General features: G+C 38.0%; 1 protein-coding gene across 1 annotated transcript in view; it reads left to right on the top strand.

The window, feature by feature from the left end:
* The window catches only part of ST8SIA6 (ST8 alpha-N-acetyl-neuraminide alpha-2,8-sialyltransferase 6), a 207346-nt gene that overhangs the window by 129078 nt on the left and 58445 nt on the right, over positions 1-19823 (top strand). The window contains exon 4 of the mRNA XM_007936334.1: positions 6853-6939. Within this exon, the coding sequence (XP_007934525.1) occupies positions 6853-6939 (87 nt within the window). The remainder of the gene's footprint in view (positions 1-6852; positions 6940-19823) is intronic.

Here is a 19823-nt window from a genome sequence, read left to right as displayed (position 1 = left end):
GTGAGTTAAACATTTACCTCAAGTAGACACACACCCTGGAGAGAACAATCATGGGAGAAGGAAGGGCTGCTTATGCACAGGGAGACAGCTCAGGGCGCAGAAGAATATGGAGGGATGGACACTGGGAAGAGGTGGCTATGGGGAGGAAGTGAGAGGGGAGCTGTTGCATTGTAAATTTTGGCCAATGACATGAGACAAAGTATATGTGAACTGCTGTATGAAAAGTGAATTTACTCTGTAAATCTTCACCCACATCAAAATAAAATTAAAAAAAAAAAAAAGATGGAAGCAACCTAAATTAGGTTCTAGGAGGAATGTTCAACTATGGTACACAATGGAATGCTATGTCATTCTAAAGAACAGTGATGAATTTGCGAAGCATCTCATAACGTGGATGAATGTAGAAGCCATTATGACAAACGAAATTAGTTAATCACAAAAGAAGAAATACTGTATGAGACTATTGTTGTAAAAAGTCAAGGATTTCACAAAAAAAGAAATATCTTTGATGATTACCAGGGATGAATGAGGAAAGAAGGGTAAACTGCTAACTGGAGGGTAGACATACATTAACTTGAGTAAAGGGAAGCGTTGAAATATATACACATACACACACACACACACACACACATAAATGTATATGATTTTTTAAACACAGCAACCTCTGTGAGTTAGTAGCTATCTTATTGTAAAATGGTCAGAGATATTTCTTCTTTTAAAATAAATGGATCTGCTATATTGTGTTGTCTTGGTTTTAAATATTAGTGACAGTAAAGTCAAAAGCCATTTTATGTGGTTTACTTGCCAGTAAAATTTAGATACAGGCAATGCCCAGATCAAGTTCTATTCCTAAGTCTGTCTCTAAGTTGAATTTGTGTATAAATTCGAACAGTTAGGTATGGTTCATATCTAACATCTGTTAGTCAAATATTTGCTGAGTATGTAGTATATAATGTACCCTTCTATGCATAAAAGACATTAAAGAAACAGTTCCATATATACTAAAACATCTTTAACATATTAATACAGTAATAATAATAATGTCTTGATGCTTATAGCAAAGTATCGACCATTTGCTATTATGAACTATTGCATGTACCTTGCATTTTTCAATAGAATAGGCTTTATGGGGGTTGGTTTGTAACTGGGCGTTGGTTTGTAACTATGGGTTATACATAAGTCAGTTTTGTAACTGGAAGCTGGTTTGTAACTATGCACTGTACACAAGTTAGGTTTGTAATGTGGGGACTGCCTGCACGTTACAGTTGGCATCTTTAAATATTAACTTACACTGGAAGGGGATGTGTGTCTCTAAAAAAAATATGCATTTGATAGACTATACATATTTTGCAATGTACATTTATTCTAACTGACAATGTATAATAGTGTTCCAGACTAAGCTTGATATAAAAGCAAGAATAATTTCAAAATGACACAAATTCTGCTCTTCAAGTGAGCCAAAACAAAAGTATGGTATTCTGAAAAGCATTTGCACAAACTCTTGGTGGAAATAAAGTCACCTTTAATTTATTAAGGTTATAGTTGCTGTGGGATTTTATATGATAGTTTTGTTTAACCCAGGCTTTCCACCACCCTGAATCAGCCTTGCTCGGAGGGTCAGGTGTGCAGTAAAGTCTCACCTGGCCTTGATGGCAGGCCTCATTAAAGGCTAAAATTATGGCATATCAAAGGTTGTGAGCCAAGCTAGCAGGTTGCACAATTGAGGTCAAGGATAGGATTATGATATATTTGTACATATTTAATGAACAGCTGTGGAGAAAAGTGGTGGCCAGGGAGCCCTAATTTGTCACATTTGCCAATTTCTGTGGTGTAAATATTCCCACCTTAGGCAAACTACCATTTCAAACTACAGTTGTTTGAAATCCTGTTCACAACCTCCTGAAAACAGCCAACTCCCAAATGCCAACATGAGCCAGCTCCAGAATATGAATGGAAGAGAGCATGGACAAAGGGAGGAGATAATTCCCACATTCACCCTAGGCCAGCAAAGAGCATTGAGAAAGATTACATCTAAATCCTAGGGCTCATGAGATAGGGATTCATTGTATTCTTTGCTTTTAAACAGCAAAAAATTATATCTCTACTACCTAGCAATATAACTCTTTTTCTCCATTTCCTGTGTGAAATCTGCAGTAAATTCTACATTGATTGCTATTGAGGGTACTCAAAGAGGAAGATGGGCCAGTCAACATATGGATTACTTATTTAAAAAAAAAAAGAGAGAGAGGGGAGATAGGCATTTTACAAGATACACACATGTACAATCTTTTAATGTTAAGTAATTGGGAAATCATCAAATGGGTTACTAGACAGACTAAAATGACTAATAGCTAATAAGCTCTAATCTGAGGATTCTTAGGCAATACATTGAAGGAAGGCTAGGCTGTAACAGGATGATTTGTGGACAAAATTAATCGCCATCGAGTTGATTCTGACTCATAGTGACCTCCATTGGGTTTCCAAGGTGGTAAATCTTTATGGAAGGAAATTGCCCCATCTTCTTTCTGTGGAGCGCCTGGTGAGTTTGAACCAGCAACCTTTCGGTAATAGTCAAATGCCTTAGGCACTGCACCACCAGAGCTCTAATTTGTGGATAGGAAAAGTGAATAGAAGTCAGTCCTGGGGTAAATTATAAACAAGAAGTTGTTAATCCTATGGAATAAGGGGATGTTGCTTTGAATTCATTTACTGTAGTTTATGGTCTCACCACATTTCATATTTATATTTAAAAATTCATTTACTGGGTTAACAAGAAATATCAGCATGTCCTAGGGGCTGTGCTAGGTTAGAAGTGGTCAATCCTTGAAATCCTAGGGGGAAGGGACAGGTTAGAAGGAGAAACTAACCTGTAAACCCATAATTAAATTCAATATGAGGAAAGCTGTTACACAAGTAGGAGCCCTCATAACACAGTGGTTAAGTGGTCAACTCCTAATTGAAAGGTCAGCAGTTTGAACTCACCAGATGCTCTATGGGAGAAAGATATGGCAGCCTGCTTCCATAATGATTACAACCTTGGAGACCCTATAGGGCAGTTGTAGTCTGTCCCTAAAGATTATAACCTTGGAACCCCTATGGGGCAGTTTTAGTCTGTCCTGTAGGGTTGCCATGAGTCAGAATCTCCTCCATAGCAGTGGGAATGGGATTATACAAGTTTTGGAGAATGCATCTGAGAGCACATAAGAAGTAGCAACATGCTAGCTACTCAGGAAACTCCTGAAAAAACATAATTATTTAAATATGCTCCAAGTTCATAGTATTTTAAATTTTAGATGTTTGATCCTTAATAATGGCTGACACTTATTGCTTATTTTTGTTATATCATCATGGAAAATACAATTTTCAGGTCTCAACTAACATCTTGAACATTTTTGAAGTGTAACCAATGCACTGTCAGCTATAATTTAAGTGTACAATCTGAAGATTGGTGACATGTGCGTGCACAATCTCTGCAATCGAGATTTGAATATAACTGTCACCCCACAAGTTTTCTCATGCCCTTTAGTAATTTAACCCTCCCTGCCACCCATTCTTCCCATCCACTGCATTTCTTTTTTTGCCTAGTAATTGACATTAAATATAAATTTCAACCATGGCACATTTAGTTTTCCCACATTAAGATGGGAATTTTCTACTTACTGTACTTTTCATGACATGTTTCATCTTGATGACTTAAAACTTCACTGACTTAATTAGATCAAAATAATTGCATTTGACCTCTCCCTTTCCTCTTTCTTCTTAGTTGAGCTTTGTGAGAAAACCGTTCTTTTGCTGTTTTGCCTGACAGATCATTGTACACATAGTGTTCTGATTGTTATCCTATTTTCAATATGCTCAAATGATTTAAAGCTATGCATTGGTGGGAGATAAGACTTCTCCCTACAGCAGAGTATATTCATAATGTCACGTCTCTTTTGAAGAGACAGAATATGAGAGAGCCTTGGGTAGGCTGCTGGTGTGTTTCTCTTCTTTTTTGGGGCGTGTAGCTGGACTGGTCCCTATGTCTTGCTAAGGGTCCCTGAGTGCCTCCCACCACGTAGAGGCAGACAGTTTTCATTCCAGCCAGGAAGTATCACATCTAGACAAATCTTTGTGACAGGAGTATAGATCCCTTTAGACACTTGGTGTTCTAGCACAAGTGCTAAGGCCCTTGGGAGTGAACTAAATGTGTTAGAGTTGGAAACCTGTGTGCAAGTAAAACTAGTTTTATCCTTCCTTTGTTAGCTCTGTTTATTTCCCTGTGATTCTCCTTTAGTAGCTAGCAAAGTCTTTTGAGATTTTCACCTTTTCTCAGCTGGGCCAATGGCAACTGAAAACTCTTTTTGTTTCACGTTGACAGGATCCTTGAAGTAAGAGAAACCCAAGAGGAAAGTAAATTTCAGGGACAAAGGAGTTGCTTTGTTGACCACTTTTGTCCCCTTTCAGAGAGACCTTTCAGATATAAACTTGGGAGGATCTGCATTTTATTGCATGGGGGCAGCAAAGTGATATTCCCTGGAAAGTCTCTTTATTGACTCCCCCCACCCCCAAAGTACTCCATCTCATTGATGCAGAACCTTGTTCTTAAATTCTGGAAACTAATTCCTAAGAGGGACCTCTGGTAGTGTACTGCCTAAGGCATTTGACTGCTGCCCAGAGGCTGGCAGTTCAAACCCACCAGCCACCCCTCGGAAGGAAGATGGGGCAATCTACTTCCGTAGTGATACTGCCTCAGAAAACCAAGGAGGGGTCACTATGAGTCAGATCTGGCTTGACAGCAGTGCATTTGGTTTAATTCCTAAGATATAGGGGTGATTCACCCCTTCTGTGTGAGAGACCCAAGTTTGATTCCCAGTCCATGCACCTCATTCACAGCCACCACCCGGTATCAGCAGAGCCTTGTGAGTTGCTATGATGCTAAACAGGTTTCAGTAGAGCTTCCAGACTGAGACAAACTAGAAGAAAAGCCCTGGAGACCTACTTCTGAAAGTCAGCCAGAAAAAACTCTATAAATTACAATAATCTGATCCCCAACTATTCATGGGATGGTGCAAGATTGGGCAGTGTTTATTCGGTTGTGCATGTGGTCACCATGGGTCAGGGCCAACTCCATAGCAGCTAACAGCAACAATTGCTAAGGTATCCAATAGAAGAATGAGTTTTCTCATTCACAAAGATATTTCCCTTTTAAATAAGAGCCCTTAAAGACTAAAGGATATTCTATGCCAAAGGAATTAATCTTTAATGATACAATTTCAGGTAACGGGAAAACTACTGGGGTCTGGGACCTTCTCAGTGCTTCTTAAACTGTACTACAAGTGTGATACAAATTATGTGCCTATAGGTTTATATGTCCATCTACATCTCTTCTTGTCTCTTTTAAAAATGTATTACTTCTCCTTTATTCTATTAATTTATTTTTTTAATTTCATAAAACAATATCTATAAAATTATATCCTTGGGCCTGTCGCACTTACAGATATATTTGACAATTACAACATAAAGGAGAGTGGGGGAATGAAGCTATATTGAGCAAGAAAATGTAGCAAATTATAACTCTAATCCATAGGATAAAGTGAGGAGAAGTGGAAATTATAAATAAGATGATTAATATAAAAAGATTTATAAATGCACTTATTTTTTTCTCTTCTTTTATTTAAAAAGACATAAGATTATATAGAGCATCAAATATAATACTGTACTGTTAGGTTTGTAAAAAATCTCTGGTGGTGCAGTGCCTAAGGTATTTGACTGCTAACCAGAAGTTTGGTGGTTCAAACCCACTAGCTGCTCTGTGGAAGAAAGATGGAGTAGTCTACTTCCATAAAGATTTACTGCCTCAGAAATCCAGTGGAGGTTGCTATGAATTGGAGGTGAGTCGATGGCAGTGAGTTTTTGTTTGGTTCAGAATTAAAATTAAAGATTATTTGGGGGAGAATTTTGACTATATAGTGCTCAAGAGAAAAGATGTTTCCTTGAAGACTAAGGTGCACATATCCCAAGCCATATTTTTAATTGCCTCATATGCATGTGAGAGCTGGACAATGAATAAGAAAGACCAAAGAAGAGTTGATGCTTTTGAGTTGTGGTGTTGGCAAAGAATACTGACAGTAGCATGGATTCTAAAAGGGCTTAAAAATCTATCCTGGAGTAAGTGCAGCTGGGATGCTTCTTGGAAGCGAGAATGGCCACACTTTGTCTCACCTACTTCAGTCATGTTATCATCAGAAGGAACCATTCTCTGGAGAAGGATATGCTTGGTAAAGTGGAGGGTCAACAAAAAAGGGGAAGGCCCTCAACAAGATGGATTGACACAGTGGCTGCAATGATGGGCTCAGGTATACCAGGGATTGTGAGGCTGGCACAGGCCAGGCAGTGTTTCATTCTTTTGTACATAGGGTTGCTATGAGTTGGAAGCGACTTGATGGCACCCAACAACAGCAACAACAATTTCAAGGTAATTTTATCAATATATAGTCTGAGAAAAATGATAATCCACGTATTTCTGGTATGTTTCTATAAAAGTACATATTATTTATCAGTAAATTAAAGTTTAAGTTAAATTGTCTTAAGATCCTAAGTAGGTGTGTTGTCATGTTTCCTTTGTTATGCTAGCTTTGGTTTATTATATATGCAAATTACAGATTCCTACATCAGCATCATAATTCTTTGAAAATGTTATGACCCTAGAATTTTGTATGATATTTACTTATTTCTGCTTCATCTTATTTCAGAAATGTTTGGAGGGCTAAAGTGAGTAAATTACAAAAGTCACCTCCAGGAGGACTTGTGTGTTTGCATAGCCATATGTGAGATCTTTATTTTCTAATTTCATTGACATTTAACTTTTAGGTATTCAGAGGATGACTACCTTCAGATTATCACAAATATTCAGAGATGTCCATGGAAACGACAAGCAGAAGAATATGAGAATTTTAGGTAAAAAAAAAAAATCATAAGTAATATGAGATAAATATGTTTGTATATTTGCTTTGCAAGGAAAATAGGCATTATGTTGTTTAAAGAAAAGTAGAAGGTATCACCTAGAAATCAGGATGACTCATTCTGAGACTCTGTCATGGTATCCCCATGTATTTGATACTTTAACCTTACCCAACCTCTGTATTACATTTCCAAGTCTGGTATAGAAATTGATATTAGTGGAGTTAATTTGAAAATTCTAAATTCAAAAGAAAGTTTTGTTGACTGGTATATAGAAGTTGCCTCTTCTTTTTTGTACCGTATATATTCGGTATATATATATGAGGAGACCTGGTGGCACAACCATTAAGTAGCTTGGCTGCTAACTGAAAGGTTAGTAGTTCAAACCCACCCAATGGCTCTGTGGAAGAAAGAACTAGTGATCTGCTTCCATAAAGACTACAGCCTAGAAAACCCTATCGGGCAGTTCTGCTTTGTCACATGGATCACTGTGAGTTGGAATTGACCGACAGCACTCAACAGCAGCATGTATATACATGTTATTGTTGTTGTTGTTGTTGTTTTGCCGTCGAGTCGGCCCCGACTCATAGCGACCCCTCCTTGGGTTTCCGAGGCAGTATCACTACGGAAGTAGGATTGCCCAACCTTCCTTCCGAGGAGTGGCTGGTGGGTTTGAACCGCCAGCTGTCTGGTGAGCAGTCAAGTGCCTTAGGCACTATGCTACCAGAGCTCCTATATATATACACACACACACACACATATATATACATACATATATATATATGTATATACATATATATATGTGTGTGTATATATATATATATATATATATATGAATGTATGTGTGTATTTAGTAAATAATATGTAATAACATTAGGGAATATTTGGAAAACATAAAAGAAAAAAATTCCATAATCCTTTTAGAACAAAACTATTTTTGTTTCTACATCTTCTGTTCTAGATTTTTCTCATTTGTTTTTTAAAACAGGCATCATCAAGGTACAGGAGTTGCTCAAGGTAATAACCTGGGGAAAAGTCTTCAACCTGACAAACCCAGGTTATGGGCTGGTGATTATAGAGCTCTCCGCTGTGCTTGGATAACTTGTAGCATGCCCAACATAAATATATTTGTTAAAGTAATACACATTGAGGGTGTATGACGACTTCTCTGGTACCCATCCCTTTCACCTCCCACTAGATTACTCAGCTGTTATTATCCACATTCTGTTCTTTGCTGTTTCATCCTGTGCCATATAATTTTATTACTGTCTTATTACTTTTATTACTGATACTTATCTTCACCAGTTCATATTTTCAAAGTTTACTTTAAGCATCAAGTCTTTTAAAAATTTTATTCTAGAGACCTTCCCCAAACCAAACGCATTGCCTTCAAATCAATTCCAACTCAAAGCAACCAGATAGAACAGTATAGAAGTGCCCCATAGGATTTCCAAGGTTCTTTATCTTTATAAAAGCAAAATGCCACATCTTTATCCCATGAGTGGCTGGTGGTTTGAACCACTGAACTTTTGTTTAGCAACTGAGTGCTTAATACCATGTCACCAAGGCTCTTAAATAGAACTTGCTTTTTGCTAAAATAGTCTTAAGAAATATCTGCTTACTTGGTTCTGTTTTTGTAGGATAACAACGCTTCCCATTTGCAGGATGGCATGGCTTTGCCTGTCCCTGTTTCTGTCTGTACACCGATGACCTTGCACCCACTGTCTTTGATTCTGCTGCCAATATGAGAGGGGTTCTGCCCAGCTTCCATTGTGTAAAAGAGTAACTTTTTGATTGGGTCAAAGCTAAAAGTGAATATCTTCCTCCAATTGGGTAGACAGAGACTCTGGATAATACAAATGGTTAATACACTTTGCTGCTTATTGAAAGGCTGAAGGTTGGAGTCCATCCAAAAGTACCTCAGAAAAAAGGCATGGCAGTCTAGTTGTGCAAAATGACCCACTGAAAACCTTACAGAGCCCAGGTCTATTCTGACACATAGTGTCACCATGCATTGGAATCAACTCGACAGCAACTGGTAGTATTGGGAATATATATGGATGTCAGGATTGCATGTAGGATATCTTTAAGCATCTTTCCTAACTATGGCATTTGAGAAGGAGGGGTAGGAAATGGGATCCTGCTTAACTATTTCATTTCCAGGATATTTTATGTTTATTGCTGTTGTTGTTATGTGCAGTTGAGTTGGACCCAACTCATAGCGACCCCTCCTTGGGTTTCCAAGACAGTAACACTACAGAAGTAGATTCCCCAACCTTCCTTATGAGGAGTGGCTGGTGGGTTTGAACCACCAGCCTTCTGCTTAGTGGTCAAATGCCTTAGGCACTATGCCACCTGAGCTCCTACAGAGTCCTATTCAGCACTGGATTTGGGAGATCCTGGTGACAGGGAGATCAGATAGACTGTTGCACAGACAGTTGTAACCTAAATGAACACAGTGTCAATAGGTGGCCTTTGTGGTTGAAGAATAGGCAAAAAAGGAAGAGAAAAATATTGAGGGACTGAAGATCAATCCAAATGATTAGCTAGAAAGACTTGGTGAGTAGTGACACCAGTAATTAAAGTAGAGTATAGGTGCTTCTACTTCTGGTTGTTAAGTTGATTGAGATCAAGCCTCCTTAGAACAATACAAAGAATCAGATGAAGTATTCTGAAACCTGTTTGAAGGCGTTGGAGGTCTCCAAAGAAGTGAGAATTTACAGGACCAGAATCTAGAGGAAAAGGGAAGCCAAGGGAGGTGAGGCAAACATATCGGGCTGCCTTTTCTCAAAATGAATGTACCAATTCCAAAAGCAAAAGCATGACTGAGAGGTTGAGCAGCTAAGCAGAGCTTTAAGCAGTCGTATGAGGATGGGGCACAGTGAAGGTGGCATCTGCCAAAAAGGAGCTATTGAGAAGAGGGAAGCTTTGGATATGGATCCGTAAGGGCTATACCTTATGTCTTCATTTCTTGGTACTGCTATAACAAAAATACCACAAGTGGGTGGCTTTAGCACACAGAAATTTATTTTCTTGCAGTTTAGGAGGCTGAAAGTCTGAATTTAGAGTGCCACTTCTAGGGGAAGGCTGTCTTCTCTGTTGGCTCCAGGGTAAAGTCTTGTAATTTTTGGCTTCTGTTCCTCATTTCCTTGATGATGTTCACATGGCGTGTTCCTTTGCCTCCATTTGCTTCCTCTCTGTGCCTAATCTGCTCTTTTTAATATATCTCAAAGATTATTGGTTTAAGGAATACCCTACGCTGATATGGTCTCATTAACATTACAAATAAAGTCTTACTAGCAAATGGGATTACATCCATTACATCCTATGGGGGTTAGGATTTACAACAATATTGTTTGGAAACACAATTCAATCCAAAACACCCAAGAAATGTCTTTCAAAAGGACTAAAGTTCAAAATAGAATCATTTCCAACCTTTATTGGTTCAAGAGATCTTCTCTTAGCCGGGATGCCTGATGAAACAAAAGTAAGTCCTCTCTGGAGAAAAGCAATCTCACTGAGAACCTCAAATATCTCTGTAAGTTTTCACACACAGTCTCTGGCTCTATGTAAATATGTATGCATATATATGATTGTTTTTGTTGTTAGTTGCTGTCAAGTAAATTATGACTCAGGGAGACCACCTGTTACCGAGTACAATTGCTCCAAAGGGCTTGGTTGTAATCTTTAGGGGAGCAGATCACCAGCCCTTTTCTTCTGCAGTTTTACTGAGCAGCTTTGAACTGCCAACCTTTTGAGAGTAGTCAAATGCAAACTGTATGCACTACCCAGGAACTTCTACAAATGTTGTTGTTATGTGCCATCAAGTCGGACCCGACTCATAGCGACCCCTCCTTGGGTTTCTGAGGCAGTATCACTACGGAAGTAGATTGCCCCATCTTCCTTCCAAGGAGTGGCTTGTGGGTTTGAATCGCTAGCCTTCTCATTAGCAGTCCAAGTGCCTTAGGCACTATGCTACCAGAGCTCCCTACAAATATATATGTATATATACTTTATTAAATGCTTTTTGTTCCTTGTTTTCCTTTCCTCCCTCTTTTCCTTCTTTTTATTTAAGCAAAAATCAGAAGTCTCTTCAAATCCAAAGCTACATGAGTCACTGCTGCAGATTATGATGAATAGAAATATATAGCTTGATTGTTAGCAAACTGGACAGCCATTTTTATTTTAGTACCATCTCAGTATAAAAAGTGCATCCGTAACCATAATGATTACCCAAGTGCCTATTCATCTCTTCAGGGCCAATTTAAATAAACATCTGGGGCTATAACACTTATTGTTTGTTGTCATTCAAAAGAACAGTCATGGTGACATTTATTTATTTTCTTAAAAATTTATTGTTATATAATGTTCTTTTGATGAGCATATTTGTAAACTAAGTTACATAAATTAGCAACAGTCGTCTATGCAATTAAATCATAACAAACAATCCACTTTTCTAAATATTTACTAATAGAGCTGGCCAAAACTGAGGAATCTCTGGCTTATTTATAAATCTGGCATTATAAAAATATCACCTATTATTATGGTTGTCAAGCAGCTAAATTGTTTTCCATTCCATTTATTTATAGCAGTTTATAAGAATCTGAAGAAAAGTGAAATGTAAGCTTTACAAAAGGTGGTAGTATTCTTTTAGCAGCAATTACAAAAGATACATTAAAATTCTGAAGAATATGAGCAAGCAAATGTATTCTAAATTTGTCTGCAACCTGATTGTTGAAACTTCCAACAGTTGACACCTGGGGGCTTTTTGAAAATTCTGGGACTCCTGTGGTCACATGATTTAAAAATAGCTCTTTAAAAGTGATTTTTCTTAAATAAATATGCTGCTAGCTAGCAAAGAGGGTAAAATGTATCCATCCACAAGTATGTGCTGATGGTTTACTGTGTCAAAGTACTGTAGTCCCCTCTTGCCTAGTAAGTGCCTGGCACAAAGTAGAGCCTCAATAAATACATATATATTAAATAAATAGGTACAGGGAGACAAACAGGAGAAATGCAAGATTTTATACTGACTTATAGTAGAGCTGACAAGGGATAAGGTTGCAGTCACTTCTTGGCCACTGCCAGCTACCCAGAGGGAGAGAATAGTTGGACCAGTGGATTTAGGACCATAGTCGCAGGGGACATCAAGCTCAATTGGCATAACATACCACACAAAACATTGTTCCACCTCCTACTTTGTTGAGTAGCAACTACGATCTTAAAAGCTTGCAAGCAGCCATCTAGATGCAATGATGGGTCTCTCCTCATCCAAAGCAAAGAAGAATGAAGAAAACCAAAGATTCATGGAAACAATTATTCCTAGTGACTGGTACACCATGTGATCCTCAGCGTGTATGACTATGAGACCAGAAGAACTAGATGGTGCCTGGCTACCACTGTCAACCACTCAGAGGTAGATCTATATAGGACATCCTGGATAGAGAGAGAGAACAATGTGGAACAAAACTCAAAATCATTTGGGGAAAAAAAAAAAAAAGTGGGAGTTTGCTGACCATGTTTGCTGGTCTGATAGAGCCTGGTGAAACCACTGAGACTATGGCCCCTAGCTGCCCTTCAGGTCTGGAATTGAACCCACGCCTGTGGCTTCCAGCCAAACAAAAAACAGGCATATGAGTTGAACATTTACCTGAGTTGTACATTTACCTGAGGTAGATACACTCCTTGGAGAAAATAATCATGGGAGAAAGAAGAGCTGTTTATGCATAGGGAGACAGCTCAGAGGGCAGGAATGCATGGAGGGAAGAGGTAACTATTGGGAAGAAGTGGGAGGGGAGCTGTTGCATTGGTGTAAATTGTAGTCAATGTCATGAGCCAAAATGTATGTGAACTGCTGCATGGAAAGTGAATGTGCTGTGTAAACTTTTACCCAAATCACAATTAAAAAAAAAAAAAAAAGATTTTATACTGACTTCAGAGAACTCATAGCCAGTTTGGAGAGACCAGAAATATGAATATCTCTGAGCTAGTGTCAAAATGAGTGATTTAGACAAATATGCAAGATCACTGTGGGATATAATTTCTTGAAATGTTTTGTGGAAAGAGCCATGCTGTAGATATCAGGAATCCTGTAGAGATACTCCTAGCAAGGGAATGACATGATGGATTTACTTATTAGGAAAAGAATTGTTATAAGGAGCCCTGGTGGCACAGTGGTTAAAGTGCTTGGGTGGTAACCGAAAGACCAGCAGATTGAACCCACCAGGTACTCTGTGAGATAAAGATGTGACAGTTTGAATTCATAAAGATTTACAGCCTTAGAAACCCTATGGGGGCAGTTTCACTCTGTTCTATAGTGTTGCTTTGAATCAGAATTGACATGATGGCAGTGGGTTTTATTATTGTTGTTTTTAGGTGCCATCAAGTTGGCACACAGCTCCTGGTGAGCCCATGAACAACAAAATTAAATACTCCCCAGTGCTATGCCAGCCTCATAATCATTTGCAAATCTGACCATTGATATCATAGGATTCTCACTGGCTGATTTTTGGTAGTAGATCACCAGGCTTTTCTTCCTAAGAGAAAGTTGACTGTCAGAATAATGTTATGAGAGTTGAGGTGTTAGAAGGCAATGAGTAGACTGAAGGCAAGCACATCAGTTAGGGACTGGTTGTAGAGGGGCAACTGCAGAATGATGAGGACTTAAGACATCAATGGTAACAATGAAAATATCAAAGAACACTTGATTGTGAGCTCCTGGGGGACATGGTATATTTTATTCATCTTCTCTTCTCTTGTGTAGCCCATAGATGATACCCAGTAAATAGATGAAGCACATATGATTGAAGAATTGGCAGGTATGGTTGCCTATCGACTCCTAGTTCTCTAATTGAAGGAGAAGAAAAATAAAGAGTCAGAGAAATGAGAAATTCTGGGTCTAATTGATTGAGGTAATAGTGGTGCTACCAATAAATAGAAGGATTTCCAAGGGAAATTGATTTACAGAAGATAAGCCCATTTGGGACAGGTTGTGTTGGGCTGATATTGGAACAACAAAATGCAGAAGGCCATTGCTTGGTGTCTAGGATAAAGAGAATGTTGTCTCTCCTCCAAAAGCAAAGCCACTGCAGTTTAAAGTTGGCTATGTAAGAAAATACCAAAAACTAAACCAAACTCACTGTCGTTGAGTCGATTGCAACTCATAGTGACCCCTCTACGGGGTCACACTCCTTCTTCCGAGGAGCGACCTGGTCTTCCTTCCAAGGAGTGGCCCAGTCTTTTTTCCAATGAGTGGCTCGTGGTGTTTTGTTGTTGTTATGTGCCTTCAAGTCAGACCTGACTCATAGCGACCCCTCCCTGGGTTTCGGAGGTGGTATCACTACGGAAGTAGATTGCCCCATCTTCCTTCCGAGGAGTGGCTGGTGGGTTTGTGGCTGGTGGGTTTGAACCGCCAGCCTTCTGGTTAGCAGTCAAGTGCCTTAGCCACTATGCTACCAGAGCTCCCATGTATATAGGGATTTCTAAAAACCTGTCTTCTCAGCAGTCCTTGTTTTCCACTATGGTAGTATTTGCCCTCTATTTATAGTTTGTTAAATTCTTACACATTCACCATTTAATTGTGGGTCTGAGACCTTACAGCCTGGGGTATTAGTCAATCCCTAACTTAAGTTGTATATGAAATTTTATACATGTGTCTGGAAAAAGGATCCATAACTTCCAACAGATTCTCAAGGAATCTAGGACAACCCCCCACAAAATAAAATAAAGGACTAACATGTTCCTCGAAACTCTTACAGGTCTGAGGCTCTGTTTACTCTGGGATTTGTTTACATTTAGGCATGATTATATCACTATGATTATCATAGTTATCACCAGATTGTCCCTGGGTGGTGAAAACTTAACAAGCTTGGCTGCTAACTGAAAGGTTGGCAGTTCGAGTCCACCCAGAATAAAAGCCTGGTGATCTACTTCTGAAAAATCAGCCATTGAAAACTCTGTGGGGCACAGTTCCACTCCGATGCACATGGAGTCACCATGAGTCAGAATCTACTCCATGGCAAGTGGTTTTTCACAAGTTTTGGTGGTGACCCGGCTCAGATTTATCCCTTTCTGCCATCCAAACATTCCGTGTTTCTGTTATAAATTGGAGTTTTTATGAGTTCCTAGTTGAACTTTGTTAAAGAGGTATTTAAATAAGAGTTGAAGATTTCCAATTCCTAGGGTTTTTTTGTTTGGTTTTCTCATCTAATTTACACATAGCTGAACAAAGCCGAGAATGTTGAGGTATCTGCAGTTTCTTTTTAAAATCATTTATTGATTCTGCTGTTATCATTTTTCCCCTAAGCACAAGCCAATATACATATAATAATTTGTGTAAAATCCACTGAAATTTCAGTTTAAGAAGTTATTGCTGTTGACACCCTCTACTTATTTCTAGAAACTGGGGGATAATTATTTAATTATTTGCTTGAGCATGGGATGGAATTATTTAAGAATAACACTAAGATGCTTAAATTTGTATTAGACATGATAGGAAACACATCCTGCTTCTTCCCCACTTTCTCTACTTCACCCTTGATGGCTTCTTTATGAAGCTCTGGAAAATTCTGGTAAGCAAATTTTATTCCAGGCAGATCTCTGAGCTTCAGTAAATAGTCTTAGATTCCCTAGGTAACTTGCCGGGTAATTACTGCATTAGCTTTCTTGAATGGTTTTCTAATGTAAAAGAACTGTATTCATTTGTGTAACCAACTACAGTAAAGTAATAGGTACACAAGCAATGCTGTTAATTTTCATTTTACTTTCACATTTCTCTTTGGAAATACCCTCACAATTATTTCATTTTTCAGTTCCTTTTTGATCCTCTAATACCATTTGATTTTATAGAGTGAGTTAGAGTGCAAGATGACTGAATGTAATCAATCACATAGTTACTGAAATATGGGGCAGAAAACAGCATTATTATGTAAAGCAAGCATTCATTTTAGGACTCACACAAATGAGATACCTCTCAAATTACCTGTGAAAGCAGGTATTTTGTGCTTGATTATTTTGTTATACATAACTATTACATGGAAACAATTTTATTAAATCTCAAATTATCCCCACAGTTTTGATTAAATTAAAGTTTCTTGAATGTTACTCCTTTGTCTTTTTTATGTCTTGGAGATATTAAAAAAAATAATAAAAATTCTAATGCTGAATTAGTAGATTCATCATTATTTTCTAAATAATATTAACAGCCAGTGTGTTGCTTTCATTTTATTTGAACTCCTTGGATAACATAGTGTTAAACAAAATAAACTTAAATCCCTTATTACATGGGTTATTTTTTTATTACATGATATTTATATTATTAAAAGAATATTGTTTAATGGTTTAGTCTTGTGAAAGGACATAAATTCTTTAAATAAATACATGGATAAGTTAATCAGTAATTTCTGAGAAATTCTAGCATTGGGCAACCAAATTTAATTTAACCCACCAAAACTTCAGCAATCTTCTGAAGTATTTCTCCAAAAGCAGTGGTTACTGTTTGATTTTGGTTAGCATTTTGTGAGCTTATGCTTTTTTTTTGGTTTTTTCTTCGATTCAGCTAGCATTTATTGAACATCATTATGTTCCAGGCATTTTGTTCTGTAGCACAGATTTCTTGGGTAGAAGCAAAAGTCATCTCTGTTAGGAACTTCTTTATGCAAGACTACCTACCACTCCCCTCCTCCTTAATCCCTTAAAGTGTTTACTATTTAGGATTCAAAGGATGATGATGATGGCTCTAGGCTATATATTTTAAATTTAGGAAGATGCGTGTATGTTATGATAGGTATTTTGGGTCACTTGTCAGGTTGAAAAGCTCCTTTTCCTCATTTCCCCTGCACTGATACCATTTTTGGCTGTTAATATCCTGTTATATCATCTTCTCTTTGTCATGCCATACAGCATGCCTGTGCATTTAGAGAAGCAGCAAAAACCACACCATGTTATTACTTCTGGCGTATTTAATAATAGAAACTGGCTCTTGTACATTTGGGGACTGTTTCCCCTCCTTAGTCTTCAAAATATAAACTTTGCCATTAAAAAAAGAAAAGAAGAAGTCATCAAGCTCATCTGGGATTCACTGGTTCTATATTTTATTTCAAAACTTATGTCCCAAGTGACACTCACTGTTAATTATATTGCTTTTTGCTCCTATGTCAGATAAGCCCCCTTCTAAGCTGCCTTGAATTTCAGATTCACTGCTTCTTCTTATATTGCTTGCAGTGTCTTCATTAACACATTACATTGCTTCAGCAGTGGTAGAATATCCAGGTATATAGATTTTTCTTCACTGCTTCAATATTGCTCCTTCACTTTGGAATTTAGTATTTCCATTGACTTCCTTTCTTCTGTTTTGAGAAACATATTCCTTTATATTTTATTTAATTTTGGTTTAGCTGTATATTCTACTCAAATATATGTGCTGATCATTCATAAACTTAAAATCAGTGCACATAGTATTTATTTGGGGAACAACTCAGTCATCTAAGTTGCTGACTGAATTTGGTTTTTAATAACTCTCTCTCCTTAGACAGATTCTGATCCCCTACTGAGCATTGGACTATATAACCCTCTTGGAAATTTCTATGACTTCTAGGTTATGAAGTAGAATTTTGAGTAGGATCAACCCTTAGCAAAATTGCCTTGTGTGTGAAGAGTTCATTCATTTATTTTATATTTAAAGATATACTGAGCATCTGCTCTGAGTAGGTGCCTGTTTACTTCCACTTTCCTTTCCCGACCTTCTATAAATTATCTCAGCTCCTCTTCCCTGCTTTCTTGCCTTGGGGCCCAGGGATGCCATGTCATGTCTCCATGTTCCCCAGTGTTCTCTCCTTCACCTTTCCTTTAAACTCCAGCTACTCTGTGGCATACCTTGACTGATATGTATTTATTCATGTTAAAATGTGAGTGATGAATGGACTGGCTCTGGAAGGAAAGGAAGCAAACAAAAACTTTAAGTAAGTGTCTATCAGATGACAGCCACAATGCTTGATGCTATTTTTTTTTTAAACTGTACACATACGTACACACACATACCCCCCCCACACACACACACACTAGTGTGCACTGCAACCTGTGATTACATGTGATAATCCCCATTTTACTGGTGAGTAAATTAAAGCCTAAAGAAGTTATTCTGCCTATACCTCTTCTCTTGGATTTCCCACTGGCATTTCAGACTCAGCATGAAAAAAAAAAAAAAAAATTGTTCTGCCCTCCATGATTGGCTCCTCTTTGTTTTGGGTTTCCTCACTTAACCAAAATCTCATGTCCAAGCCAGAAACCCGAAATGTCATTGTTGATTCTTTGATCTCCCTCATCTCCCCTGTCCAAACATTCAGACTCAGCATGAAAAAAAAAAAAAAAAAAAATTGTTCTGCCCTCCATGATTGGCTCCTCTTTGTTTTGGGTTTCCTCACTTAACCAAAATCTCATGTCCAAGCCAGAAACCCGAAATGTCATTGTTGATTCTTTGATCTCCCTCATCTCCCCTGTCCAAACATTCTATGCATGTATTCTGCTTCATTAGTATTTTACCAATCTGTCTTCCCTTCAGCTCTACTGACAACATTATCTGTTCCCTGGATTATGTTGTAGTTTCCTTCAGTGTTGATTTTCTCCAGTGCAAACTTCCCATTACAACTGAAATAATCATACTATGACACTTGATCATGTGTATGAACTGCCCCCAATACCCCTCCCCACCTCCACAATCACCTACAACAATGATAAGGTCCTTCATGATCTGACCTTTGTTTATCTCTCCAACTTCTTCTCTTGCCACAACTCCCACTGTGCTCTGTGCCCCAGCCATGTTGAATTACTTGTACTTTCTTTAAGATATCATGTTCTTTCTTAGATCTGGTCCTTTGCACATGTTGATCCTTCTGTCTGCAGTGCTTTTCACACCCACCTCACCCCTCATCACCTGGCTATCTCCCAGGCCTCCTTTGCTATTACATGTTACCTCTGAGAAACATTTTACAACCCCATAATATGAGTCAAATGTCCCTTAACTCACATTGCTATCCCATATCACTGCATGCTGATCTTTTTGTAGCATTGTAGCTAAATTAAAATTGTGTTCTTAATGTCCTTTTACCTGTGCATCTTAAGAGGAGGAACTATGTCATAGTCATAGACCTAAAATAGTTTTATTTAGTCAGTAAAGTCTTATAAGCAGGATAGAGGAAGAACAGCTAGAGAGGAGCATATACATGGGGTATTTACAAAGTCTCAGAAGGAAGCTCTAAGGCGCGTGACTGCTAACCAGAAGGCTGGCAGTTCAAACCCACCAGCCACTCCTTAAAAGGAAGGTTGGGCAATCTATTTCTGTAGTGATACCACCTCAGAAACCCAAGGAGGGGTCGTTATGAGTCGGGGCTGACTCGATGGCACAAGACAACAACAACAAGTATCCATTTGGATATCCATTTGCAGAAAAAGGAAACAGGCTCCATATCTCACACCATATATAAAAACTAACTCAAGATGGATGGAAGACCTAAATGTAAAACCTAAAACCATAAAGATTATCAAATAAAAAATAGAGGCAAATTTGGGCTCCTAATAACATAGCATAAATACACTATCAAGCATAACTAAAAGTGCACAAACAGCAGAGACAAGACAACTAGTACCGCTTAAGAAAGAAAAAAAATATGTGCATCAAAATACTTCACCAAAAGAATAAAAAGAGAACCCACAGACTGGGAAATATTTTTTGCAATGACATGTAAGACGAAGAACTAATCCCTAAAATTTATGGAAAACTTCAACACATCAACAACAATAAAATGATCAAAATAAAAAAAAAAAAATGGGCAGAGGACATGAATAGACACTTAACCAAAGAAGACATTTAAGCGGCAAAAAAAAAA

Source organism: Orycteropus afer, unplaced genomic scaffold (assembly GCF_000298275.1).
Source record: "Orycteropus afer afer isolate SDZICR_OR568_19922 unplaced genomic scaffold, OryAfe1.0 scaffold00035, whole genome shotgun sequence".
NCBI classification, from domain to species: Eukaryota; Metazoa; Chordata; class Mammalia; order Tubulidentata; family Orycteropodidae; genus Orycteropus; species Orycteropus afer.
Note: the sequence above shows the minus strand (reverse complement) of the source record. Positions and strands in the feature narration are given on the sequence as shown.